The following is a 23,636-nucleotide window of genomic DNA, read 5'->3' as shown; positions in this document are numbered from 1 at the left end:
ACCTGATTTGACATTGAATTCACTATTCTAACTTACACTTCCTGGTTCTGACTGCGCTGTTATTAACGATTCTTCAATCTGATTGGTTAAGGAGACACACAGCTGCTTGCCCTGTTCACATAGGTTCTAGATGCCCTGTAGAGGGCACCGCGCTGAACAGCTGTCCCATTGACAGTAATTTGCCGTGCAAAAGCTCATAGAAAGTCTATGGGCAAGTGCAAGTCTAACAAATGGTTGTGCCGTTCGTTCGCCGCTCACAGCAAAATCCAGCCCAATGCTTTAATGCATCCTCAATTACTCAATTGGTAAATTTGCTATCTAGTGTAGAATTAGGTTATGCAGATCAAGAACGTCCCAGCTTCAATTTCCAGTCTGTCTCAGGGCAACATCAAGGGTGTTACCACTGGACATAGTGCCATTCTGCCAGGGATAGGAAAACAAATTAGGTCGGGTCCCTGCACCTGAACATTAAATATGTGACTCCTGCTGGAAAAAGATGTTTGTGGATATCAAAGAAGAACAGGATTGAGATTGGCTGAAATGCCCAAAGGGCTAATAGGCTCCTGACACTCAGTCTCTGCTCACACTTGGTACAGGGTGTCTGGCACAGAGAGAACCATACCCCAGATGGGTCAACACCATCAGGAGAGCAAAAGGAGAAATTGGATTTGAAAAAGTAATCAACTTCCAGTTATGACATGTACTTAGCCTCACTAATGTGAAACTCAGCAGCAAAACACAAAGGGTATACCAGGTGGTTAAAGAGCAAAACAAATACCCCTGAGGTGAAATGACTGATGCTCAGTTTACATCAACAGGATAGATACAAATTTTAATTTTTCCTTCTAGCTGGGGAAGATTCTAAGAAGTCCCTTCATGAAGTTTGTGATGCATGCAGCATCCTTCATCATCTTTCTGTGTTTACTAGTATTTAATGCCTCTGACAGATTTGAAGGCATCAAAACCTTACCCAATGTCACTGTTACGGATTACCCCAAACAAGTCTTCAGAATGAAAACTACCATGTTTACTTGGACTGAAATGCTAATCATGGTGTGGATACTGGGTAAGTAGCCTCCTTTCTATATATTAACATCTTTCATGTTTTTTCAAAAAAACTATGTACAAATTGATTGTTTTAAAATATGTCTGTCTTTGTAGGCATGATGTGGACTGAGTGTAAGGAAATCTGGATAGAAGGGCCACGGGAATACATTTTTCAAATGTGGAATCTTTTAGATTTTGGAATGCTGTCAATTTTTATAGCTGCATTTACAGCAAGATTTATGGCATTTCTGGAAGCTTCCAAAGCACAGCAGTATGTAGACGAACGTGTTGAGGAGAGTGATCTGTCGCTTGTAACACTTCCACCAGAAGTTGAATACTACACATATGGTAAGGTAACATCTAAAAGTGAGTTTCATAAAACTGTACTCTTATTTGGCTTGTTAAGGTATATGTTAAGGTATGCTAATAATGTAAAACCTCTGAATTAACCGTGCTAGTTTTATGAAACTAGATGAAGTTGATATTCAGATGTTAATCAGGTAGATCGCTAACTTGGTGTTGTTACTGAAACTGGGAATTTCCTCGGAACCTCTCCCGCTCCACCACTGTAACTTTGGTGGAAGTTCGAAGGAAACCCCCATCGCGCGCTTAAACAGGGTTTCTGTCAAACTATCACCGAAGTTACAGCGACGGATCAGGAGAAGCTCCAAGGACATTTACCCCCAAGATTGTTTTAAATAAGTGAGATCCATTGAACATGCCCTTTCATGTCTATGGTCTTACTTCTTTTCCATGTAAAATAATGGAATCAATTATCAGGAGTAAACTTGAGGATTATATGTACGACAACAACCTAGTAAACAGTAGTCAACATGGCTTTAGAAGGGATAGATCCTGTCTGACCCAACTTCCTTAATTTCAATGAGGGCAACCCAAGTGGGCTGTGGTAAACCCTATGAAGTTGTGTCCTTAGATTTCCAAAAGTTATTTGATAAAGTCCCACACAAAAGGCTACTAGTTGTGGGAATTCTGGATAAAATTTGGGAATGGACAAGATAATTGGCTGAAGATTATTGGTGAGAGGAGTCATGTCGGGGTGGGAGGACCTACTGAGTTGGGTGTCCCAGATCACCGTGTTAGGACTACTACCATATCTAATTTACATCAATGACTTAGATTCAGAAACTCAATCCAAATTGGTCAAATTTGCAGATAATACCAAACTAGGAGAAGCAGTAGAATCAAAGGAAGCAGCTCAGAAATTACAGAATGAGTTAAACAAATGTGAGTGGGCCAAGCAATGATGACATTTAATGCCAACAAATGTAATTTACTGCACTTGGGAGGATAAATGGGTGACATACGTACTCTATGAATAGTTTTGAACAAGCGAAGGATGAATTTGGAGTTTTAGTAGACTCAATGATCAACATGTCCAACCAATTCACAGCAGCAATCAACAGAGCCAAAAGATTGTTGAACAACACAGCCAGAACACTAGAGTACAAGTCAGAGGAAATTATGATCAAACCGTCTTGTGCTCTGGTCAGACCGCACCTTGAATACCGCATCCAGTTGTCATTGAAAATACTCCACAAGATCACAAGAAACAAAGGAGACATGAACATGCTGACCATAGTGAGGAGAAAAGTCATGATAATGATCTTTAGTGTTGGAATTTGAGCAATGAGGAAAGATTGGAGAGACTTGGGATTTTCAGTCTTGAAAGGAGGCATCCAAAAGGTGAGCTTATAAAGATAAATGCTATTGAAATAAAATTCTGGGAGACACAGGTTCAAATTATTTAAAAGGAATTTTAGGATTGATATCAAGAAGTACTTCATGCAGAGAGTGAACAACATTTGGAATGCACTTCTAGATAGAATGCTAGAGGTGAAAACCCTGGAATCATTCAAGAAACAATTAGATGCAACAATGGGGGAACATTAGGGTTTTTGTGGATGGATGAATTAAGATAGGATGAAAGGCCCTCTTCGTCCATAAGTATCTTGTGACCTTGAGGAGTATTTTCAATGACAACTTAAGAACATAAGAAATAGGAGCAGGATTAGGCCATACAGCCCCTCGAGCCTGCTCTGCCATTCAATGAGATCATGGCTGATCTTCTCCCTCAACTTACTTTCCCACCTATCGATCTCAGCCTTGAATATACTCAACAACTGAGCATTCACAGCCCTCTGGGGTAGAGAATTCCAAAGATTCACAACCCTCTGAGTGAAGAAATTTTTACTTATCTCGGTCCTAAATGGCCGACTCCTTGTCCTGAGTCTTTGACCCCTATTTCTAGCTAGGGGAAACAGCCTCTCAGCATCTACCCTGTCAATCCCTCTAAGAATTTCATACATTTCAATGAGATTTCATTCTTCTCTAGAGAATATAGGCCCATTCTACTCAATTTCTCCTCATAGGACAACCCTCTCATCCCAGGAATCAATCTAGTGAACCTTTGTTGCACCCCCTCTAAGGCAAGTATATCCTTCCTTATGTAAGAAGACCATAACTATACACAGTACTCCAGGTGTGGTCTCACCAGAGCCCTATATAATTTCAACAAGACCTCCTTACTCTTTTACTCCAACCCCTTTGCAATAAAGGCTAACATACTATTTGCCTTCCTAATTGCTTGTTGTACCTGCATGTTAACTTTCTGTGATTCATGTACAAGGACATCCAAATCCCTCTGACTACCAACATTTCTTAGTCTCTCATGTTTTAAAAAATATTCTGCTTTTCTATTCTTACTACCAAAGTGGATAATTTCACATTTTCCCACATTATACTCTATCTGCCACCTTCTCGCCCACTCACTTAACCTGTCTATATCCCTTTGCAGCCTCTTTGCGTCCTCCTCACAACTTACTTTCCCACCTAGCTTTGTATCGTCAGCATACTTGGATACACTACACTCGGTCCCCTCATCTAAGTCATTGATATAGATATATTGTAAACAGCTGAGGCCCAAGCACCGATCCTTGCGGCACCCCACTAGTTACAACCTGCCAACCCAAAAATGACCCATTTATCCCTACTCTTTTCCAATCCTCAATCCGTGCTAATAGATTACCCCCAATCCCACGAGCCCTAATCTTGTGCGACAACCTCTTATGTGGCACCTTATCGAATGCCTTTTGAAAACCCAAATATACTACATCCACTGGTTCCTAGTTACACCCCCAAAAATCTCTAATAGATTTGTCAAACACTATTTCCCTTTCATAAAACCATGTTGACTCAGCCGAATCATATTATACTTTTCTAAGTGCCCAGTTACCACGTCCTTAATAATAAGTTACTATGTCCTTAATAATAGATTCTAGCATTTTCCATACTACTGATGTCAGGCTAACTGGCCTATAGAATCATAGAAAGGTTACAGCATGGAAGGAGGCCATTTGGCCCATCGAGTCCGTGCCGGCTCTATGCAAGAACAATCCAGCTAGTCCCACTCCCCCGCCCTACCCTCGTAGCCCTGCACATTTTTTCCTTTCAACTACTTATCCAGTTCCCTTTTGAAAGCCACAATTGCATCTGCCTCCACCACCCACCCTGACAGTTCCCTGTTTTCTCTTTCCCTCCTTTCTTGAATAGCGGGTTTACATTTGCTACTTTCCAATCCACTGGGACCATTCTAGAATCTGGGGAATTTTGGAAGATCAAAACCAATGCATCCACTAGCACTGCAGCCACCTCTTTTAAAACCCTAGGATGTAGGTCATCAGGTCCAGGGGATTTGTCGGCTTTTAGTCCCATTAATTTCTCCAGTACTTTTTCTTTACTAATCCTAATTACTTTAAGTTCCTCACTTATATATTTTTGTGTCTACAACTTGCTTTGGTACTGAACATGTGGTTATCTGGTTTCAAAGCCAACTACTAGGCTATTGCAGCTTCTCCTCCTCTTCTCTGACCATGTTATTGGATTTTTTTCTGGGTAAGAATGCAAGGAAGTAGAGTATTTGTGCATGGTGTTTACATAAGAAAAATAGACAGCTAAATCAGTTATAGTTTCTGCCAGAAGATACCAGCATCGTGCAATGCAATGGGAAAAAATAAATTCAGGTTTAACAGAGTTATGCTCAACCTTCGGAGAGATAAGTGAGTGGATTCAATCAGGGAACAAGATAGGTATTTCTTTTATAAGCTATTGTACATCACTTTTTTCAAATCCGTAAGGGACTTTCTGTCTTATAAATCTCAAGTTTTTCATAACCTCAAGCACTGACTTTTTTGTAGGTCTTCTGTTCCAATATTTCTTTTCACTAGCTGTCCAAATGAACTTATGGAGGTTGTTTTAATCCCGAGCGGGCAGGCAGGACCAGTGCATATTTAAATGCCTCATTTAAATGTTGCCAGTCCATTTCCCGCCTGGAACAGGCAAGAAGAGGGCATACAGCAGCTGCCGGCAGGGAATGATCAAGTCCACCCTCCAGCTTGCAGGTAAGTGGCAGGGAGGAGGTTTCAGGAGGGTCGTGAGGGAGGCAAAGCGGGTGAATTCTGGCCCCACAAAGAAAAGTTTTATACTTATCTTGGAGGGCCTTTTTGTCCTTCTTACCAACTGCTGACCTGCTTCAGCCTAGTGGGAAAGCCGCGACAGCCTTCCTTCTCAGGCCCGAGTTAAAGTGCAATTGCGGTCCCATTTTGCATAAATTCATGAGGCTCCTGCCTGCTTAACGTTAAAATTGGAATAGTGCTGCATTAGGATCCAGTTCCAAATGGGTAAGTTACCTGCTCGTTTTAAATTGCCTACCTGCCCGGTTTCCGCCAGGCGGATAGGGTTAAAATCAACCCCATAAACTCAGTTTTTCTTCACAGTTGCCATCTTTGCACAATCAGGAAATTCACCAGTACACTGAGGGACCTCCCAAAGCTCCTGCATCCATTTTCCAATTATCTGCTTGTCAGTTTCAGGTCAACCAATTCAGAAATCAGTCAACTAATCTCTATGTAGTCCCTCTGATTTACGATTAGGAAACAACAGTAAGTAGGTTTCTGGAATAAGTTTCATATGTCTTTTGAAAGAATACAAATCCAGGTAAAATAAATTTAGTAGGTATCTCTGATATATGTTCTGAGAGTTATTTCATGAATGTGGAAAAAACAAGTCCGTTTGAATTGTGGCTGTCTGTTGCAAGGAAGAAAAAGAATTGCAACACAGAATGCTAATGGTGCAATATTCTGTTTACAATTCACTTCATGTTCTAAACAGGTTTTGGAAATAACTGCTTTAAAAAGATGCAGTAAATAACCTTTTATAACCACATTCAGTAATTGATCCTGACATTGGGCAGTAAAATTATCATTCACGCCGCAGAAAAATAGTCACAAATGCTGGTAATGGAAAAAGGAGATGACCTACTTTGAATTGTGTAATGATTTTAGGAAGTAAGTCCCCTATGGCTATGAAGAAAACTGGAGTGCAAAGTCTTTATAAATATAAAAGACAAATGAAAAGAATTGCTGCAAAAATAAGCAATAAGAATCAGTTTAAAGGAACTTTCTATTGCAAGATCTGTCTTCCATCATTGAAATCACTTCTTTAAAGGGTCACTGCTCCCAATGCGTAGCCTGTCTCTAGAAGAATGCAAATTGGACAATCGACCTCAGAGGTTAGCAGCCCAATTCGTGGCCCACCTGATTTTCCAGTCATTAAATTTAATAACCAGAAAATTGACAGCCATGAATTGGACATGTCAATTTGTGAAGCTGCATAACCAACTGTCAAGCAAAGCTCAGCCCCCAGGAGAGCTAACTTGTAAAATTTACCCCGTGGCAATCTTGCAACTGTGATTAAATGTAATATACATTACAAATGTTTGATATTGTCCAGGTAACCTGAGCTAAGTGTAAGAACCCTCATTAGAGAATTTGGAATATATTTTACCTCGTCAGATTTGTGGGCTATGATGTCATAAAAGCTCAGAGAAGTACAGCTTTGTAATTCATTCCTAACCAATGTTGATTATCTATGTTATGAACAGTATTTGAAAAAACTAACTGTCTTACGTTGCATCTTTCACACTAATAGTCACATATCAAAAGCTGTCACATGAAAGAAAAGTCACAATTACTGATGCTGTAAAGAAACAAGAGTTAACTGTAAAAAAGCATAAACAGTAGCATATACATTTCTTGATATATTAAAAGCTGTTTTCAATTGTACATCACAAGGTTTTGCATCACATATGTGACTAAATATCAATGGTTTATTTGAGATTATTATTTGAGAGGTTATTTCTAAACCCAGGCATGCTACCCCTGATTTTCTGTCCATTGAACTTCCATGAAGCATCATGTGACATGCCCTTGTGCCTACACTACAACAGCAGTGGTTTAGCTGTCCTCCTGTACGGAATATTATAATCACAAGTTGATCTCTCATGGCATTAAACATTATATTAAAATATTAAAAATAATTTACTATTTTATCCTGTAATTATTTGGTGTATTTTTATTCTCCATATCAATTTATTTTTAAAATTTCTTCTTCTCTGATATTTAGTTTGAAATCCTTAGTTTCAATGTAATTATTTATGGGTGAAATGGGTCTTGGGCAGTAGTGCAAAATGGGTGCTTGCGAATTGGCAGCTCATTTTACACCCCGCCCAATTTTCTTTTCGATTCGCTATTGCCCATTTTGCGTTACCGTCCAAGACCAATTTCACTCCCATTTTCTTTTGTGATCCCTTCTATTGCTCTTCCATGGCTTTGGTTACATGTGATCTGTAGTATTTAGCTTTTAATATATCAAATATGTATCAATAAACAACTTTTTATATATCAAGAAATATATACCGTGCTATAGTTTATGCTTTATTACAGCGAACTCTTGTTTATTGACAGCATCGGTAATTGTGACTTTTCTTTCATGTGATGTTTAGTTAATAGGATGGAGTTATGTTTAATCTAGTCTGTGCCTTTAAGGCTATTACTCAGGTACTACATGTGAGACATGGGGGTTGATTTTAGGATGGCTGAGCGGGTGCGTTGGGGGCGGGGGGGCTCATAAAATCGGGGAATCCCGGAGCGGGTCCGAAGCCCGGCTCCAACCCACCCACTTCCGGGTTCCCCAGTGACACATTCGGGTGCGCGCGCAGCTCCCGCATGTGGGACTCCCACCGGCAATTAAAGCCGGTGGGATGACAATTTAAATACTTACCTAGTTGAGGTACTTGACAGACCTCATTGACAGGAGATTTTGGCAGGGGTGCAATTTTCATGGATCCTCAGCGTGTTTCCCGTGTTGTGGTAACACGCTGAGGAGCAGACGTGTTTCAGTCAGCAGCCAGTGGGAGATGTAAAGGATTTTTTGACAGTTGGGGGGAATACCTCATTTATTGCAGCAGGGCACTCTGTCACTTCAGACAAAGTTTTGGCTGCGACACCTTTGTCTTTCCATTCAAAATTATTAATTTACACCATAAACTCTGCCGTGCAAACACATTTACCTACTTTGCGGACCCCCTCAAACTCACACCGTCAGGATGGGGGGCGCCACGGCTGCATTCGTCACTTCATCCGAGGACGAGCAACATCACCAGCCTTGCCAGGCACACCATCCACCTCCGCCACGTGGAGCTCCACAACACAGTGCTGCGCCACAGGCACCTGCACAAAATAGTCATGCAACTACACATACACCCACTGTAGGGTGACCTAATGGGTGGCATCAAGTGTGGGTGTTCATGGAGAACCTCATGAAAGGGACTTATTGCACAAGCCAGTCAAGAATGGCCAAGACATGGCAGTAGTGGTGACAATATAATATTTAATGTGAGTTGAACCAAAATCAAATATAAATAAAAAACATGACAAACTGTCAAACACCCTTGTGCATCCCCTTTGTGCTCACAAAACCTTTGTCTTATGCTCCCTACTACTCACACGTGATGCATCCCCTGTGGCTGCAGCAGAGGTAATGGCAGGTTGGGTGAGGGTAACCGTGAAAGAGATGCATCAGAGGGTGAGTATGGGACAGAGCCATGAGATTGTATGAGGATTGGGTTGAGTGGTGGTGGTGGGATGAGTACTGGGGAGGTGAGGAAGTGCAGGTAAGTTGAGGATGAGGTTTGAGTGGGTGTGAGGAGTGATGTGATAGAGTAATGTTGGCAGCGCAGAAGGAGTTGTGGGGTGGGGGCGGTGATGTGGAAGACGGAGTGTAGGAGAATGAGTAAGTTTGCTCACTTTGGTTGACCTAGTTATGTCATTGAAGCGCTTCCTGCACTGTATCCAGGTGCGGGATATGTTGCTGGTGCTGCTGACCTCCTCTGCCACCTTGAGCCAGGCCTTCTTGGTGGCAAAGGCAGGCCACTTCCTCCTGTCCACTGGGTAGAAGATCTCCCTCCTCCTTCTCACCCCATCCAGTAAGACCTGGAGTGAGGCATCATTAAACCTGGGAGCAGCCTTTCCCCTGGGCTGCTCCATGCTGTAATTTTGGCTGTTTGCTGCAGGAGCAGCATTAGAGGACTGCCCCTTTAAGTCAGGCTCCTCCAGCTGACAGCCTGTGATGCGGGTGCGCAGTCCGCCCACTGCGCAGGTTCCCAACGGGAAACCCGGAAGCCAAGGTATGTGGCTTCAATTTACTCGCGATCGCGTGGGGAACCCACCGATTTTACTGGGCGGGTTAACCAGTCGACCTCCCACTGCCAACCTGTCTCCCTGGTAATATCGGAGCCATGGTCTAAGTAGGCAAGTCCTGAGGTCAACTAGAGGCTAATTGCTAAAGGATATTTCTGTATATTGGCAGCTGTTTGTAAATCCCCAGCTCCTACTCTTCGGGAGAGGCCAGGTAACCAAGGTCAAATAAAACAGTAGAAAATGATCAGTGTTCTGAAATGTGACAGATGCATGCTAGTTAATAATTGCTGTGAGTTTATACAGTGCTCTGCAGAATAGTAGGACAGAGGTGATTAGACAGGTTTGAATCTAAGTTGCATGGCTTCAGAGATGGGATAATGGCCAAGAAAGGATACTTGGCAGGATGTAGCTTGGGCTTTATGGTTTTCAAGGGTCATGGTTTAGAAAAAATGAATTTGAATGAAATCTTTTGAAAAACACAGAAAGAAAATAATTTTGAAATGAATTTTTCTACAAAAATCATTTATTTTAGGAACATAGGAAGCTAACAACAGGAGTAGGCCATTTAGCCCCTTGAGCCTGTTCCGGCATTCAATGAGGTCATGGCTGATTTGTGACCTAACTCCATATACCCGCGTTAGCCTCATATTCCTTAATAACTTTGGATAACAAAAATCTATCAATCTCAGATTTAAAATGAACAATTGAGCTAGCATCAACTGCCCTTTGCGGAGGAGAGTTCCAAACTTCTACCACCCTTTGTGTGTAGAAGTGTTTCTTAGCTTCACTCCTGAAAGTCCTGGCTCTAATTTTTAGGCTGTGTCCCCTAGTCCTAGACTCCCCAACCAACGGAAATAGTTTCTCTCTATCTACCTTATCAATTCCCCTTAATATCTTGAAAACTTCGATCAAATCACCCCTTAATCTTCTAAATTCCAGGGAATACAACCCTAGTTTGTGTAATCTTTCCTCGTAATTTAACCCTTGAAGTCCAGGTATCATTCTAGTTAATCTACGCTGCACTCCCCCGAAGGCCAATAAATCCTTCCTAAGTTGCAGTGCCCAGAACTGAACACAGTAGTCCAGATGTGATATAACTAGGACTTGTATAGCTGCAGCATAACTTCTATCCTCTTGTATTCTAGTCCTCTAGATACAAAGGCCAGCATTCCATTAGCCTTTTTGATTATTTTCTGTACTTGTCCATGACATTTTAATGATCTATGTACATGGACCCCGAGTCTCTTTGCACCTCCACTGTCTTGAGCTTTTCATCATTTAAAAAGTATTCTGATCTATCCTTTTTAGGTCCAAAGTAGATGACCTCACACTTGCCTACATTGAAATCCATTTGCCACAGTTTTGCCCATTCACTTAATCTATTAATATCTCTCTGTAATTTTATTCTTCCAGCTACACTGCTTACAATGCTGCCTACCTTAATGGTCATTGGCAAACTTGGATATTTGGCGCTCTATCCCGTCATCTAAGTCATTAATAAATACAGTGAATAGTTGAGGCCCCAACACAGATCCCTATGGCACTCCACTAGTCACATTCTGACAAATTAAGTACCTGCCCATTATTCCTACTCTCTGTGTTCTGCCGCTCAGCCAATTTCTTAACCAGGTCAATAATTTGCCCTCAATTCCACGAGCTTCAACTTTAGCTAACAGTCTCTTATGAGGGACTTTATCGAACGCCTTCTGGAAGTCCATATAAATAACAGTCATAGATATCCCCCTGTCCACTACTTTAGTCACCTTTTCAAAAAATTCAATCAGGTTCGTCAGGCATGACCTACCCTATACAAATCCATGCTGGCTCTCTCTGATCAGCTGAAAACTTTCAAGGTGTTCAGTTACTCTATCCTTAATTATAGAATCTAGTAATTTCCCGACAACAGATGTTAAGCTAACTGGTCTATAATTCCGTGGTTTTCCTCTCTCACCATTCTTAAATAGCGGAGTGACAAGTGGAATTTTCCAATCTAAAGAAAATTTCTTGCAAATTAGTTTTCTTTCTTTTTTAATACCTTTTTACGATTGTTCAGTTGAAATGTGGGGCATGATTTTAGCTGGGAGTCAGGAACCCAGCCCGTCTTTAGGTATTCGCGTAGGGAACCCGGAAGCCAAATGAGTGCGTCGCAATCTGCAATCGCAACTCAATTGAAGGTAAGTATTTGTGCTTCCGGGTTTCCCATGCGGAGATCCAGCGGCTGGGGGCGGGGGGGGGGGGGGGTGTCCAGCATCGTGGTGGGGGAGGAACGGCTGATCATAGGGTCATGTCACGCCAGGTGAATGTGTTGGGCTTGGATGAACCACTCCTGCTCCTCCAGGCCCACAAGCAGTGCAATGAAGGCACTCACCTCATGGATCTGGCCCTTCCCACCTACTTTCACCTGACGTGAATCGGAAGCGATGGGAAACCAGAACAGGTAAGGTTAAAGTTGTTTTACTTTTGTAATACACAAAAAATTAAGTACCTTAGCTATTTCAATGGGGTACATTGCCCCTTTAAGTATCGGCCCACGAGCTTTAAGTGGGGGTGGGATTTCCGGGTGTCTGTTGCACGCGCGCATCCCAACGCGTCTGGGTCAAACCCGGAAGTGGCCACGTTGGAGCCAGGATGCGATCCTGCACCAAAAATCAACTATTTTTACTACCCACCCGTCCCCAGCCCACCCATTCTTGAGGGTTAAAATTCCCCCCATGATGTCTGAAGGGATGATATACTATATGCATATGGCAGTTGGGTGGGTTTGTGCTTAGCAGGTAAAGGAGCTACTGTGCAAGATTAGCCAGTGCGTGCTTTGAGGATTTGAGCTGCTTCCTCCTCGTGGCTCTGGATTGCTGATGCTGAGAAGTACCTGCAGTACCAGTGCTGTTCGAAGCATCTGGGCCTGTGGTTTGTGTTAAAGAAGCTATGCTACGTGAGGTTATTCGGATTAATTACATTCTCTGGCATTTTTCATTCACTAAACCCTCCTTTTCCCATTCGGAATAATTTGAATTCTGCTTCATCATAATACTTCCAGTTAGAGAATGCAGATGGTCATTCAATCTGGACAATCTCACGTAGCACAGCTTTGGATTCCATCTTGTATTAACGACTTGAGGTTAAAAAACGGTTTCTGCAGGAAATTCCGAAACAAACGATATCTGGAACACGTCCAAAATCAAATCAATTCTTTAAGGCTCTCCATGGCTGATGCAAGTTCTACTCATAAAATGTTGTTTTGTTTTTTGTGTAGTTCTGACCTTCTGATAGATAAATCTATCTTGTTTTTATTCATTCTCAGTATGTGAGCCTTGTTGGCAAGGCCGGCATTTATTGCCCATCCCTAGTTGCCCTGGGAAGGTGGTGGTGGGCTTTCTTTTTGAACCATAGCAGTTTGATACAACTGAATGTCTTGCTAGGCCACTTCAGAGGGCAGTTACAAGTCAACCACATTGGTGTACAACTGGAGTCACATTTGGCCAGACTGGGTAAGAACGGCAGATTTCCTTCACTAAAGGACTTTAGTGAACCAGTTGGGTTTTTATGACAATCTGACAACTTCATGGTCACTTTTACTGATACCAGCTTTTTACTTACAGATTTTTAAAATTGATTTCAAATTCTCAAACTTCCATGATCCTTCCAGGCCTCTCAATTGCTAGTCCAGTAACATAACAACCATATAAGAAGTGCTTTTACACTTTCCCCAAGGTCTAGCTAGACAGGGAGTTTATGTTGTGTCTTAAGCCCATCATTGATGTGGATGAGTGGAGGCCATGGTGCTTTCACCCACTGACACCACCGAGACAGCAAGTCTCTGGAATGCTGAGCTGATGTAAGTTATTGTAAAGCAAGGGGAAAGGTCCTGGAAGAGAGGTGATGTAATGGCCTATAGCTGAGGGTATAATTACCATACCATTATGAGGTAAAGTTAGGGAGATCGAGGGGGCAGATGGAGGGTTGGCTACCCTGTTACTGAGCTCAGCAACAGTAACGTGAGGTCTCCCACATCCTTTGCATCATTGTGTGTTGTCTGGCTTATATGTGACTCCAGTCCCACATAAGAACATAAGAAATAGGAGCAGGAGTAGGCCAATCGACCCCTCGAGCCTGCTCCACCATTCAGTAAGATCATGGCTGATCTGATCCTAACCTCAAATCTAAATTCATGTCCAATTTCCTGCCCGCTCCCCGTAACACCGTGACCCCTAATTCCCTTTACTTCTAGGAAACTGTCTATTTCTGTTTTAAATTTATTTAATGATCCTGGGGCAGCAAATTCAACAGACCTACTACCCTCTGAGTGAAGAAGTTTCTCCTCATCTCAGTTTTGAAAGAGCAGCCCCTTATTCTAAGATTATGCCCCCTCGTTCTAGTTTCACCCATCCTTGGGAACATCCTTACCGCATCCACCTGATCAAGCCCCTTCACAATCTTATATGTTTCAATAAGATCGCCTCTCATTCTTCTGAACTCCAATGAGTAGAGTCCCAATCTACTCAACCTCTCCTCATATGTCCGCCCCCTCATCCCCGGGATTAACCGAGTGAACCTTCTTTGTACTGCCTCGAGAGCAAGTATGTCTTTTCTTAAGTATGGACACCAAAACTGTATGCAGTATTCCAGGTGCGGTCTCACCAATACCCTATATAACTGCAACAATACCTCCCTGTTTTTATATTCTATCCCCCGAGCAATAAAAGCCAACATTCCGTTGGCCTTCTTGATCACCTGCTGCACCTGCATACTAACTTTTTGATTTTCTTGCACTAGGACCCCCAGATCCCTTTGTACTGTAGTACTTTCCAGTTTCTTGCCATTAAGATAATAACTTGCTCTCTGATTTTTCCTGCCAAAGTGCATAACCTCACATTTTCCAATATTGTATTGCATCTGCCAAATCTCTGCCCACTCACCCAGCCTGTCTATATCCCCTTGTAGGTTTTTTATGTCCTCCTCACTCTCTACTTTCCCTCCCATCTTTGTATCATCTGCAAACTTTGATATGTTACACTCGGTCCCCTCCTCCAAATCGTTAATATAGATTGTAAAGAGTTGGGGACCCAACACCGACCCCTGCGGAACACCACTGGCTACTGGTTGCCAGTCTGAGAATGAACCATTTATCCCAACTCTCTGCTTCCTGTTAGATAACCAATCCTCCACCCATGCCAGAATATTACCCCCACATGAATGTTGTTGACTCTTAATTGCCCTCTGAAGTGAATAAGTAAGCCATTTAGTTGTATCAAACCGCTGTGGTGCAAAGCATTTAACCTGGACAGAGTTTATTTTATTCAACTATATGTTTACCTTCAGTTTAATTTGTAACTCTTCACACTTGCGGAGATGCTGGCAGACCGTGACTGTATGTTACAACAGATCAGCTATTGTGACTCTACAATTGCAGTAAAACAATCAATTTGAAATGGTAAGGTTGGAAGGAGAGACGTTGGCTGTGTTAAGGAGTGAGGCATTGCATAATTTTGCTGGAGGGGATTTTGACTTGGCAGTACTTAGTTGTGCCAAAACCAAAGAGAGAGTAGTTAAGATACAGGGATGGGCTGTATGAGAAGAGCAGTTGGAGATGAGGTGGGTATTGTGAGAGGAGAGGCTGTGAGGAACACAAAAATCCCACAAAGAATGGAGCATAGGAACAGGAGTAGGCCATACAGCCCCTTGAACCTGTTCCGCCATTCAATCTGTATCTTAACTCTGTCTACCCACCTTGGTTCCGTAACCCTTAATATCCTTGCCTAACAAAAATCTATCAATCTCAGTTTTGAAATTTTCAATTGAGCTAGCCTTAATAGCTTTTTGGGGGAGAGAGTTCCAGATTTCCACTACCCTTTGTGTGACGATGTGCTTTCTGACATCATCCCTGGATGGCCTAGCTCTAATTTTAAGGTTATGCCCCTTTGTTCTGGACTCCCCGCCAGAGGAAATAGTTTCTCTCCATCTATCCTGTCAACTCCTTTAATCTTCTTAAACACCTCAAGTAGATCACGCCTTAACCTTCTATATTCAAGGGAATACAAGCCTAGCCTATGCAACCTGTCCTCATAATTTAACCCTTTTACCCCTGGTATCATTCTGTTGAATCTGTGCTGCACCCCTCCAATGCCAATATATCCTTCTGAGATGAGGTGTCCAGAACTGGATGCAATACGCTAAATGGGGTCTAATCAGAGCTCTGTACAGCTGTAACATAAACTTCCACCTCTTTGTATTACAGCCCTCTTGAGATAAAGGCCAACATTCCATTAGCCTTTTTAATTATTTTTTGTACCTGTCCACTAGCTCTTAATAATTTCTGTATTTGGACCCCTAAATCTCTTTGCTTATCCACAGTTCCTAGATTCTCACCATTTAGAAAACACTCTGATCTACCTTTCTTAGGTCCAAAGTGGATGACTTCACACTTTCTCATATTGCGCTCCATCTGCCACAGTTTTGCCCACATACTTAGTCCCTTTGCAACTTTCTGCTCCCAGCTACACTATTTACTGTGCCACCTAACAGTGTCATCAGCAAACTTAGATATACGGCTCTCTATTCCTTCATCCAAGTCATTTATAAATGTAGTGAAAAGCTGAGGTCCCAGTACAGATCCCTGGGGGACACCACTACTCACATCCTGCCAATTTGAGTACATATCCATTATTCCTATTCTCTTCCTCCTACCTCCTAACCAATTCCCTATCCAAGCCAATAGGTTGCCTCCAATTCCACGTGGTCTCATTTTTGGTGACAGCCTCTAATGTGGAACCTTATCGAATGCCTTCTGGAAGTCCATATAAATAACATCCATAGACACTCCTTTATCTATCACTTTAGTTACCTCCTCAAAAAATTTAGCTAGGTTTGTTAGACATGACTTACCGTTTACAAATCCATGCTGAACATCTCTGGAACAGGAGCAGGTGTTCAGTCTGTAGGGGAACTGGACTATTGGGAAGGCGGAAGAAGCCATAAAGCAATTGTGGATGAGATGGAAGAGAAGCAGATAAAGTGGGAGCAGAAATTTAAGTGTTGAAGGTTGGAGGCAAACTGAGGCATATTAGAGCAGTTAGCATGAGCAGGAAATGGAATTGGCAGTGATGCAAAATTAAAATCCATCAATATTCATGGTAATGAAGGGGAAAATGCCAAACTTTGTCCCAAGCCTGGGGCTTAAAATGGGGAAATTTGGGGGCTTTGGATTGAAAGCAAGAAGGAGAGGGCAGGATGACTAATAAGTATACAGAAAATAGTTCTATATAAATAAAATGTGGTAGAAATTTTAGTTGTAAATTTGGAGTTTTTTATTGCAACTTACATATATTTTCATTTTCATAAAAGAGCAAGCCATCAGAACTTCTACTGCAGAAATGTGCCCAGAATTTTGAATATTTTGGACTTTGATTAGCATGACACAAGATGTACCATTTTAATTTGTTATGGACAGACGTTTGTTTGTGAAAAATTGCATTCATGTTTGTATTCAACAATTTAATTGTTATTTAGAAAGGGAAAGAAGGAAAGAGAAGCAATACTTGGACAATTCACATGGCAGGATGGGAGTGAGTGGTGAAGTTTGCCCCTGGAGTGAGGCCCCAGCCTGGAATGGAGAGTGGCATTGACTGAGACAAGAACAGAGAGAGGTCCAGAGTTGAATGTGGGAAATCATTTGGAGGAAGAATAGTAGGAAAGGATCAATAGTAAGAAGGAAAGCAGCGAGACGTGCAGGAGAAGTGTGAGCAGATTGAGCAGGGCCTGTAAATTGTAAGAATAGGTTTTGAAGCAGGAGGCAGTCTGGACAGACTTGAGGCCAGAAGGGAATTCCAAAGTGTGGGATTTGGGGTTGGCGCAAATAGAATGGAGGGAGCAGGAAAGTGTGGGCCTTGAGCTGCATGATGACTTCTTGGAGTTGTTTGGTTATGGGCTATACCAATACTTTCCAGGCTGGCCTCCTACGTTGCACCCTCTGTGAACTTGAGCTCATCCAAAACTCTGCTGTCCATATCCTAACTCGTATCAAGTCCTATTCACCTTTCACTCCTGTGCTCCCTGACCTGCATTGGCTCCAGGTCCGGCATCACCTCAATTTTAAAATTCTCATCTTTGTTTTCAAATTCCTCCATGGCCTTGCCTCTCCCTATCTCTGTAACCTTCTCCAGCCCTATAAACCTCCAAGATCTCTGCTTTCCTCCAATTCTGGCCTCTTGCGCATTTCCGAGTTTCATCGCCCCAGCATTGGTGGCTGTGCCTTCAGCTGCCTAAGCCCTAAACTCTGTAATTCCCTCTCTAAAACTCTCCACCTCTCTACCTATCTCTCCTCCTTTAAGATGCTCCTTAAACCTATCACTTTGACCAAGCTTTTGGTCACCTGTCCTAATATCTCCTTAAGTGGCTCGGTGTCAAATTTTGTCTGATAACGCTCCTGCGAAACACCTTGGGATGTTTTACGACACGTTAAAGGCGCTATATAAATGCAAGTTGTTGTTGTGGTCACATCATCCTCAGTACAATTGAGTCCCTTTGTGCATGGATTGCAAGGGTAGCTTGTGGAAGTTGTAGCATAGTTGTTTGGATCAGAATATCAGGATTCAACTTGGTGGCTTGGAACATAAAATATTGTGGGTCAAGCCATGCATGGGAGTGGTGGGGGCTGCTGGGTGGGGGGGAAAAGTGGTAAGTTGTTGGAGCAATTGGAAGCTGGGATGGATGTTTATGGTAAATTTGTGTGTTTTTTTCTTGAATTTTGTATGTGTTTTTTGTGCTCCAATTTTATTTTTAGGAGTATACATTAGCATGGGCCGGGGGAGAATCTGTCATAGAAACTGCATGTTTGTGGAATGTGATAGGAAAGATAACCAAAAAAGGGAGAAAGGTTATTCTTGAAATGATTGGTGAATAATTCAAAGTATAATGAAAGTAAAGATAACCAATTTCAAAGTTAAAATAGAAACTTAAACATTTAACCAACAAGGAAGAACAAAACTGACCAATGGCTCGAAAGTCACGTCGCAGCAACAGACTCAACGTTTATGATAGACACAGGAAATTCTATTTTAAATGTTAGACAGCAGCACTCTATACAGCAAAGGCTTCTCTGATTGATGCTGCCTGTCTCTGCCTATCTGTGTTTGTATTTGTCTCTGTCCCATCTTTCTAATTATATCTTACTCCACAATGACAAAGATTTTGGGCCAGAAATCGTGCAGAGCAGCGAGGCAATGCTCACCACAGCTCCTATGAATTTAATTAACGAAAATACTTACTGCAGGCGCTGTGGTGTCGAATTGCTTGAATTTGAACTTTAAACAAAATGTGCACTATCAACCCAGCCTCTGTGCAGAGTGAGTTGTCACGCGACTGGAAAAGTCTGTGAGGAGATGACACACCCACAAAATCTGGCAGGAAGAGAAGTCACGCCACAGATTCAGCCTGCATTGCTCAAGCAGGCAAGCAGACTTTATTCATTTAAAGTTTGTATTCTGGATGTCGTTGTAAATAAAAATTTTACATTTTTATTACAAAAAGCCAAAGAAATAATTGAATTAAATTAAAGACACAGAAGGGAAAAAATAAATTTTAATTTTTTTTTTAATGAGCAAAAACTATTAAAATAAGAAGTAATATCAGAGTCCATATTTTTAAAAGTTAATTTTTAGTTGTGTGGCAGTCATTAAGACTGTTAAAACTTAGCTTAGATCTGGTATTCTAAAGCGTACCTATTTGGTGATGTAATTAGTTACTTTCCAGCTGGGCGAATAAGTAAGTTGGTGCTCTTTCAATGATTTCTCTGATTGCAGCGTGCAATGGCCCTTTAATTCAAAGCTGTCATATCGCCGACAAACCATTAGGAGCGAGTTCACGATTTATGCATTTTACTGCGCATGTGCGAACATGGGACTTGCTCCTTCAATTTACCACTAAAAAGGGAGAGCGTTGTTGAGCTCCTCCATTATTTTGGGAGCGATTTCTGGCCCATTGTCCACTGTTTCCCATCACTCTGCGTTTGTGCACCAGCAATCTGTCTCTGTCATGAACGTACCACCTGCTACGTGGCCTCCCCCTCCCCATCCATAAGTAGGGCCGTATTTTAAAGCAATAATACATCTTGAGATTTATTAACCACTTGAGCTCCACTTTTGCCATTTATGGTATCATCTTAACCCAAGACATATCATTTTGTTGACACACATTTGACAAAAACAAAGCATTTTTGTATATGGTGGATTATTTATTGGATTCTTTCTTGTTAGTCACACACAGGGTTAAAATCAGTTATTGCTAGCTGTTTCTGCAAACTGCATATAAAATATACTATGGTCCAGTGTGCTGACAACATTATGTCCTGGATTTTCCTCCATTGTTGTGCCCCACATTTGGCACAGTAGCAGCGGAAACAGTGGAGAAAATCAGGCAGTGAGGCCTACCAACTCCTTGCCCATGATTTTCCACCCATCACCTAAACAAGGATTGCACGGCATGCAAATGCCTGCAGGAGAAGCAAGGTCCTGCTTCCTTTCCCATTTGCCTCCCGTCTTTATTTTTATTCGTTCATGGGATGTGGGCGTTGCTGGCAAGGCCAGCATTTATTGCACTTCCCTAATTGGGTGTAGTGTGTGGTGCAGTTGGTAGGGCAGTCACTCTCATCTCGCCTCTGGAATTCAGCTCTTTTACCCATGTTTGGACCAAGGCTGTAATGAGGTCTGGAGTCGAGTGGTCCTGGCGGAACCCAAACTGAGCATCGTCTGCCACTCTTTCTACCGCTCCTTCGGACTGCCTGGTGAAAAGTGGCAGTAAAAGACTTGAAAGAAAGATTTGCATTTATATAACGCCTTCCATGACCTCAGGACATCCCAAAGTGCTTTACAGCCAATGGAGTACTTTTGAAGTGTAGTCACTGATGTAATGTAGGATCGTAGCAGCCAATTTGCACACAGCAAAGGCTCACAAACGTCAAAGAAATAATGACCAGATAATCTGTTTTAGCGATATTGGTTGAGGGATAAATATTCGTCAGGACACCAAGGAGAACTCCCCTGGTCTTCTTTGAAATGTTGCTTGGGATATTTTACGTCCACCTGGTTTAACGTCTCACCTGAAAGACGGCACCTCCGAAAATGCGGCACTCCCTCAATACTGCACTGGAGCATCAGCCTATACTTTGTACTCAAGTCTCTGGAGTGTGACATGAGCCCACAACCTTCTGGTTCAGAGGTGAGAGTGCTACCCGAGCCACGGCTGACACCCCGAGGCAGCAGTGGCAATGGTCCCAAAAGTTGTAAATGGAAAAAGTGGTCCGAGTAGAGGTCTCCTCTCCCTTCAATTTGCCATGATGGCTTATTTGGTGAAGTCCTTGGTCTCAGTAAAGGCCGTCAGTGAAGTACACGTTCCAGTCTTCAGGGCCCTGTGGCCCCTTTAATCTTTCTTCCTCCCTCTTCTGGTGCTGCAGTGGTGGTACTTAAATCAACCTGTGGGCCGCTGGTGGCCTCCAGCTTGCTGGCAGGAATCCCATCGCGAGCCTGCTATGAATAGTTAATGACCCTTAACCGAGGCAGGTCCTGCCCTAATCCTATGGGGATGGAGTAAGGGACATCCTACCATATGTGTTTGTGGTGTATTGCAGTCAGGGAGTTTTATATTGGTCATGAACCTTTAGAGATCTGTGCATTAGAACGCCCATATCTCTTTCTTTCTCCACTGGCACTTTTCTCTGCAGGTTCAGCATTCGCCCTGCCCATATGCATAACACTGTACTTTTCTAAATTCAGCATCATTTGCCAGTTACGTGCCCAATTCCCCAATGCATTTAGAGCTGCCTGTAATAGTTGAGAATTTTCTGCAGCCCTGACTCTAGCATGTAACTGGGTAACATCTGCAAACTTGCAGATCGTTTCCGAAACACCTACATCTAGATCCAGCAGATTGCCTCCTGGACCCAACATGAGCAGGCTATTGGGCTTCCTCCTAACCTCAGTCCATCACACTGAGGTAGTAACAAGAGGTCACCTACCCCTCTCTCCCACATTGGTTCAAAACCTGTCAATGTGATTTGAGACACTATGAAAAATAGCCTAGCTTGCGAAAATCATGTCCCTGTTCTTAGCCCAATGCCAATGGCCAATTGGTATATCAATAACCGTTTCCACATAGATCATATACCAAGTGTTCAGACCACTCTTCACCTACCTGAATAAGGTAGCTGGCAAAGCTCCAACAACATTTCCAAACCCACCCAGGCCTAACAAAGAAGGCACACTCAAACGACCACCTGAATTGATCACCATGGCCAATCGTAACTCAAGCCACTCAGTAAAGCACACTCACTCTGACACAATATACTGCGTATGTTATGACAGCTACACTGTATAAATGTACATCAGCATGTTGTAAATAAAAAACAACAGCATTCAAAAAGAAAAAATAAACATGAAACGGTGTTTACTTTTAAGAGTACGTTACAGCTAATGTCTGTTGAATGCAGAGTCATTGGTGTCATTCCGCTCATCAGTGTCGATGGAAAGACAAAATGTTAAATTCTAGCAATCACAGATCATAGTGGTTGCAACAGACATTCTATGTAATTGGCAACTTGTCATTCACTGGCCAGCTGATATAGTTATCAGAGATACTGGGGGGGGAAAAATTGGATAGGGGCCATTTTTGGGCGTAGGTAGCACAATTACCCCACGCCCAATGGCCCCTTCGCAGGCAGGACGCACGTTTCGACCCACCCCAGGACTTACCTGCAATCAGCGTTCCTTTCCAGGCCTTGCAATTTGCTCTTTCCACCACCAGAGGGAGTGCAATCTCTTAAAGGGAGGATGTTTCTTAGAAATCTCTTAAAGGTAGCTGGTACCTGTTATTTGCTGAAAATAACAGTCTACTGTCTGCATGGAGTCTGAACAGAGATCAGACATCACACATGTAAAACACAGATGCAGGTCCCATTCCTATGTTTACACACTGATGAGTTATGTTAAAACATAGAATAAAGGTTGCGCACTACTAAATCCCACATCCTCCAATCTGCACACAGGACCTCACCAATCTGCCGATCTGAGTTTGTACCAGGCCTGCGAGAGTGCGTGCACCAAGGCTCTCTGCTGATGCACTGGAGACCTTGGGTGCAAGAGGTGGACAAAAGGAGGGACATCCTATATCCGCAGGCGGGGTTGGGGGTGGGGGGTGGTGCAAGAGGCCCTCCAGACATATACTCAAAAGGCAGTGGGAGGCAGCAGGGGATGACGTCAATGCCAGGCGCACAGCATCATGAATATTGATGCAGTGCAGGGAGAAGTTCAATGCTTTGACATGAGTGGTCCAGGTGAGTGAGGTCAACTGTTAACTGGCGTCTCCTACCAACTGCACCACACACTACACCCCCCCATCATCTACATACCAACAAACTCTTTCCATGAGTACTCAACTTTGCCAATCAGATGCTTCCTCTCACCCTTACACATTTCTACTGTTTCAAGCCGCCCACCCACAACTCCGAGGCCACACACACTGGAGGCTATTCAACCATGACAGGTACATCACCCAGATACATGTCCCGCTTTCTTGCAGGAGAAGGTGGCGCATATCTAGAGGCAGCAAGTGGCAGCGGCATTTAGCCCCTCGAGCCTGTTCCGCCATTCAGTGAGATCATGGCGGACCTGTGACTTAACTCCATATACCTGCCTTAGCCCCATATCCCTTATTACCCTTGTTTCACAGAAATCTTTCAATCTCAGATTTAACATTCACAAGTGAGCTAGCATCAACTGCCAACGTCTCCCACCTTTTGCATGTAGAAGCATTTCCTAATTTCACTCCTGCATGTCCTGGCTCTAAATGTTAGGCTACGTCCCCACGTCCTAGTATTCATGTGTAGGAGACCTCCAAAAACAGTTACAAATGTCTCGGCAGCCAGAAGCAATAATCCAGCAACTAACTTGTAAATCTTGCATGGCCCCTTTAAATAGCGCTGGTGGGGGGGGGTCCTCCAGGCACTCTAAGACACGTTCAGATGGTTGGGGTTAAGTTGAGTTGAGT

At 42.8% G+C, this 23,636-nt stretch overlaps 1 protein-coding gene across 6 annotated transcripts in view; it reads left to right on the top strand.

Annotated features, from left to right (window-relative positions):
* LOC137327420 (short transient receptor potential channel 3) overlaps positions 1 to 23,636 on the top strand; it is a 130,892-nt gene that overhangs the window by 36,664 nt on the left and 70,592 nt on the right. For all 6 annotated transcript variants that reach the window (XM_067993229.1, XM_067993222.1, XM_067993212.1 and 3 more), the window contains 2 exons: positions 850 to 1,066; positions 1,162 to 1,395. In XM_067993229.1, coding sequence (XP_067849330.1) covers positions 850 to 1,066; positions 1,162 to 1,395 — 451 coding nt within the window. The remainder of the gene's footprint in view (positions 1 to 849; positions 1,067 to 1,161; positions 1,396 to 23,636) is intronic.

Source organism: Heptranchias perlo, chromosome 1, assembly GCF_035084215.1.
Source record: "Heptranchias perlo isolate sHepPer1 chromosome 1, sHepPer1.hap1, whole genome shotgun sequence".
NCBI lineage: Eukaryota > Metazoa > Chordata > Chondrichthyes > Hexanchiformes > Hexanchidae > Heptranchias > Heptranchias perlo.
This window is presented reverse-complemented; position numbering and strand designations above follow the sequence as displayed.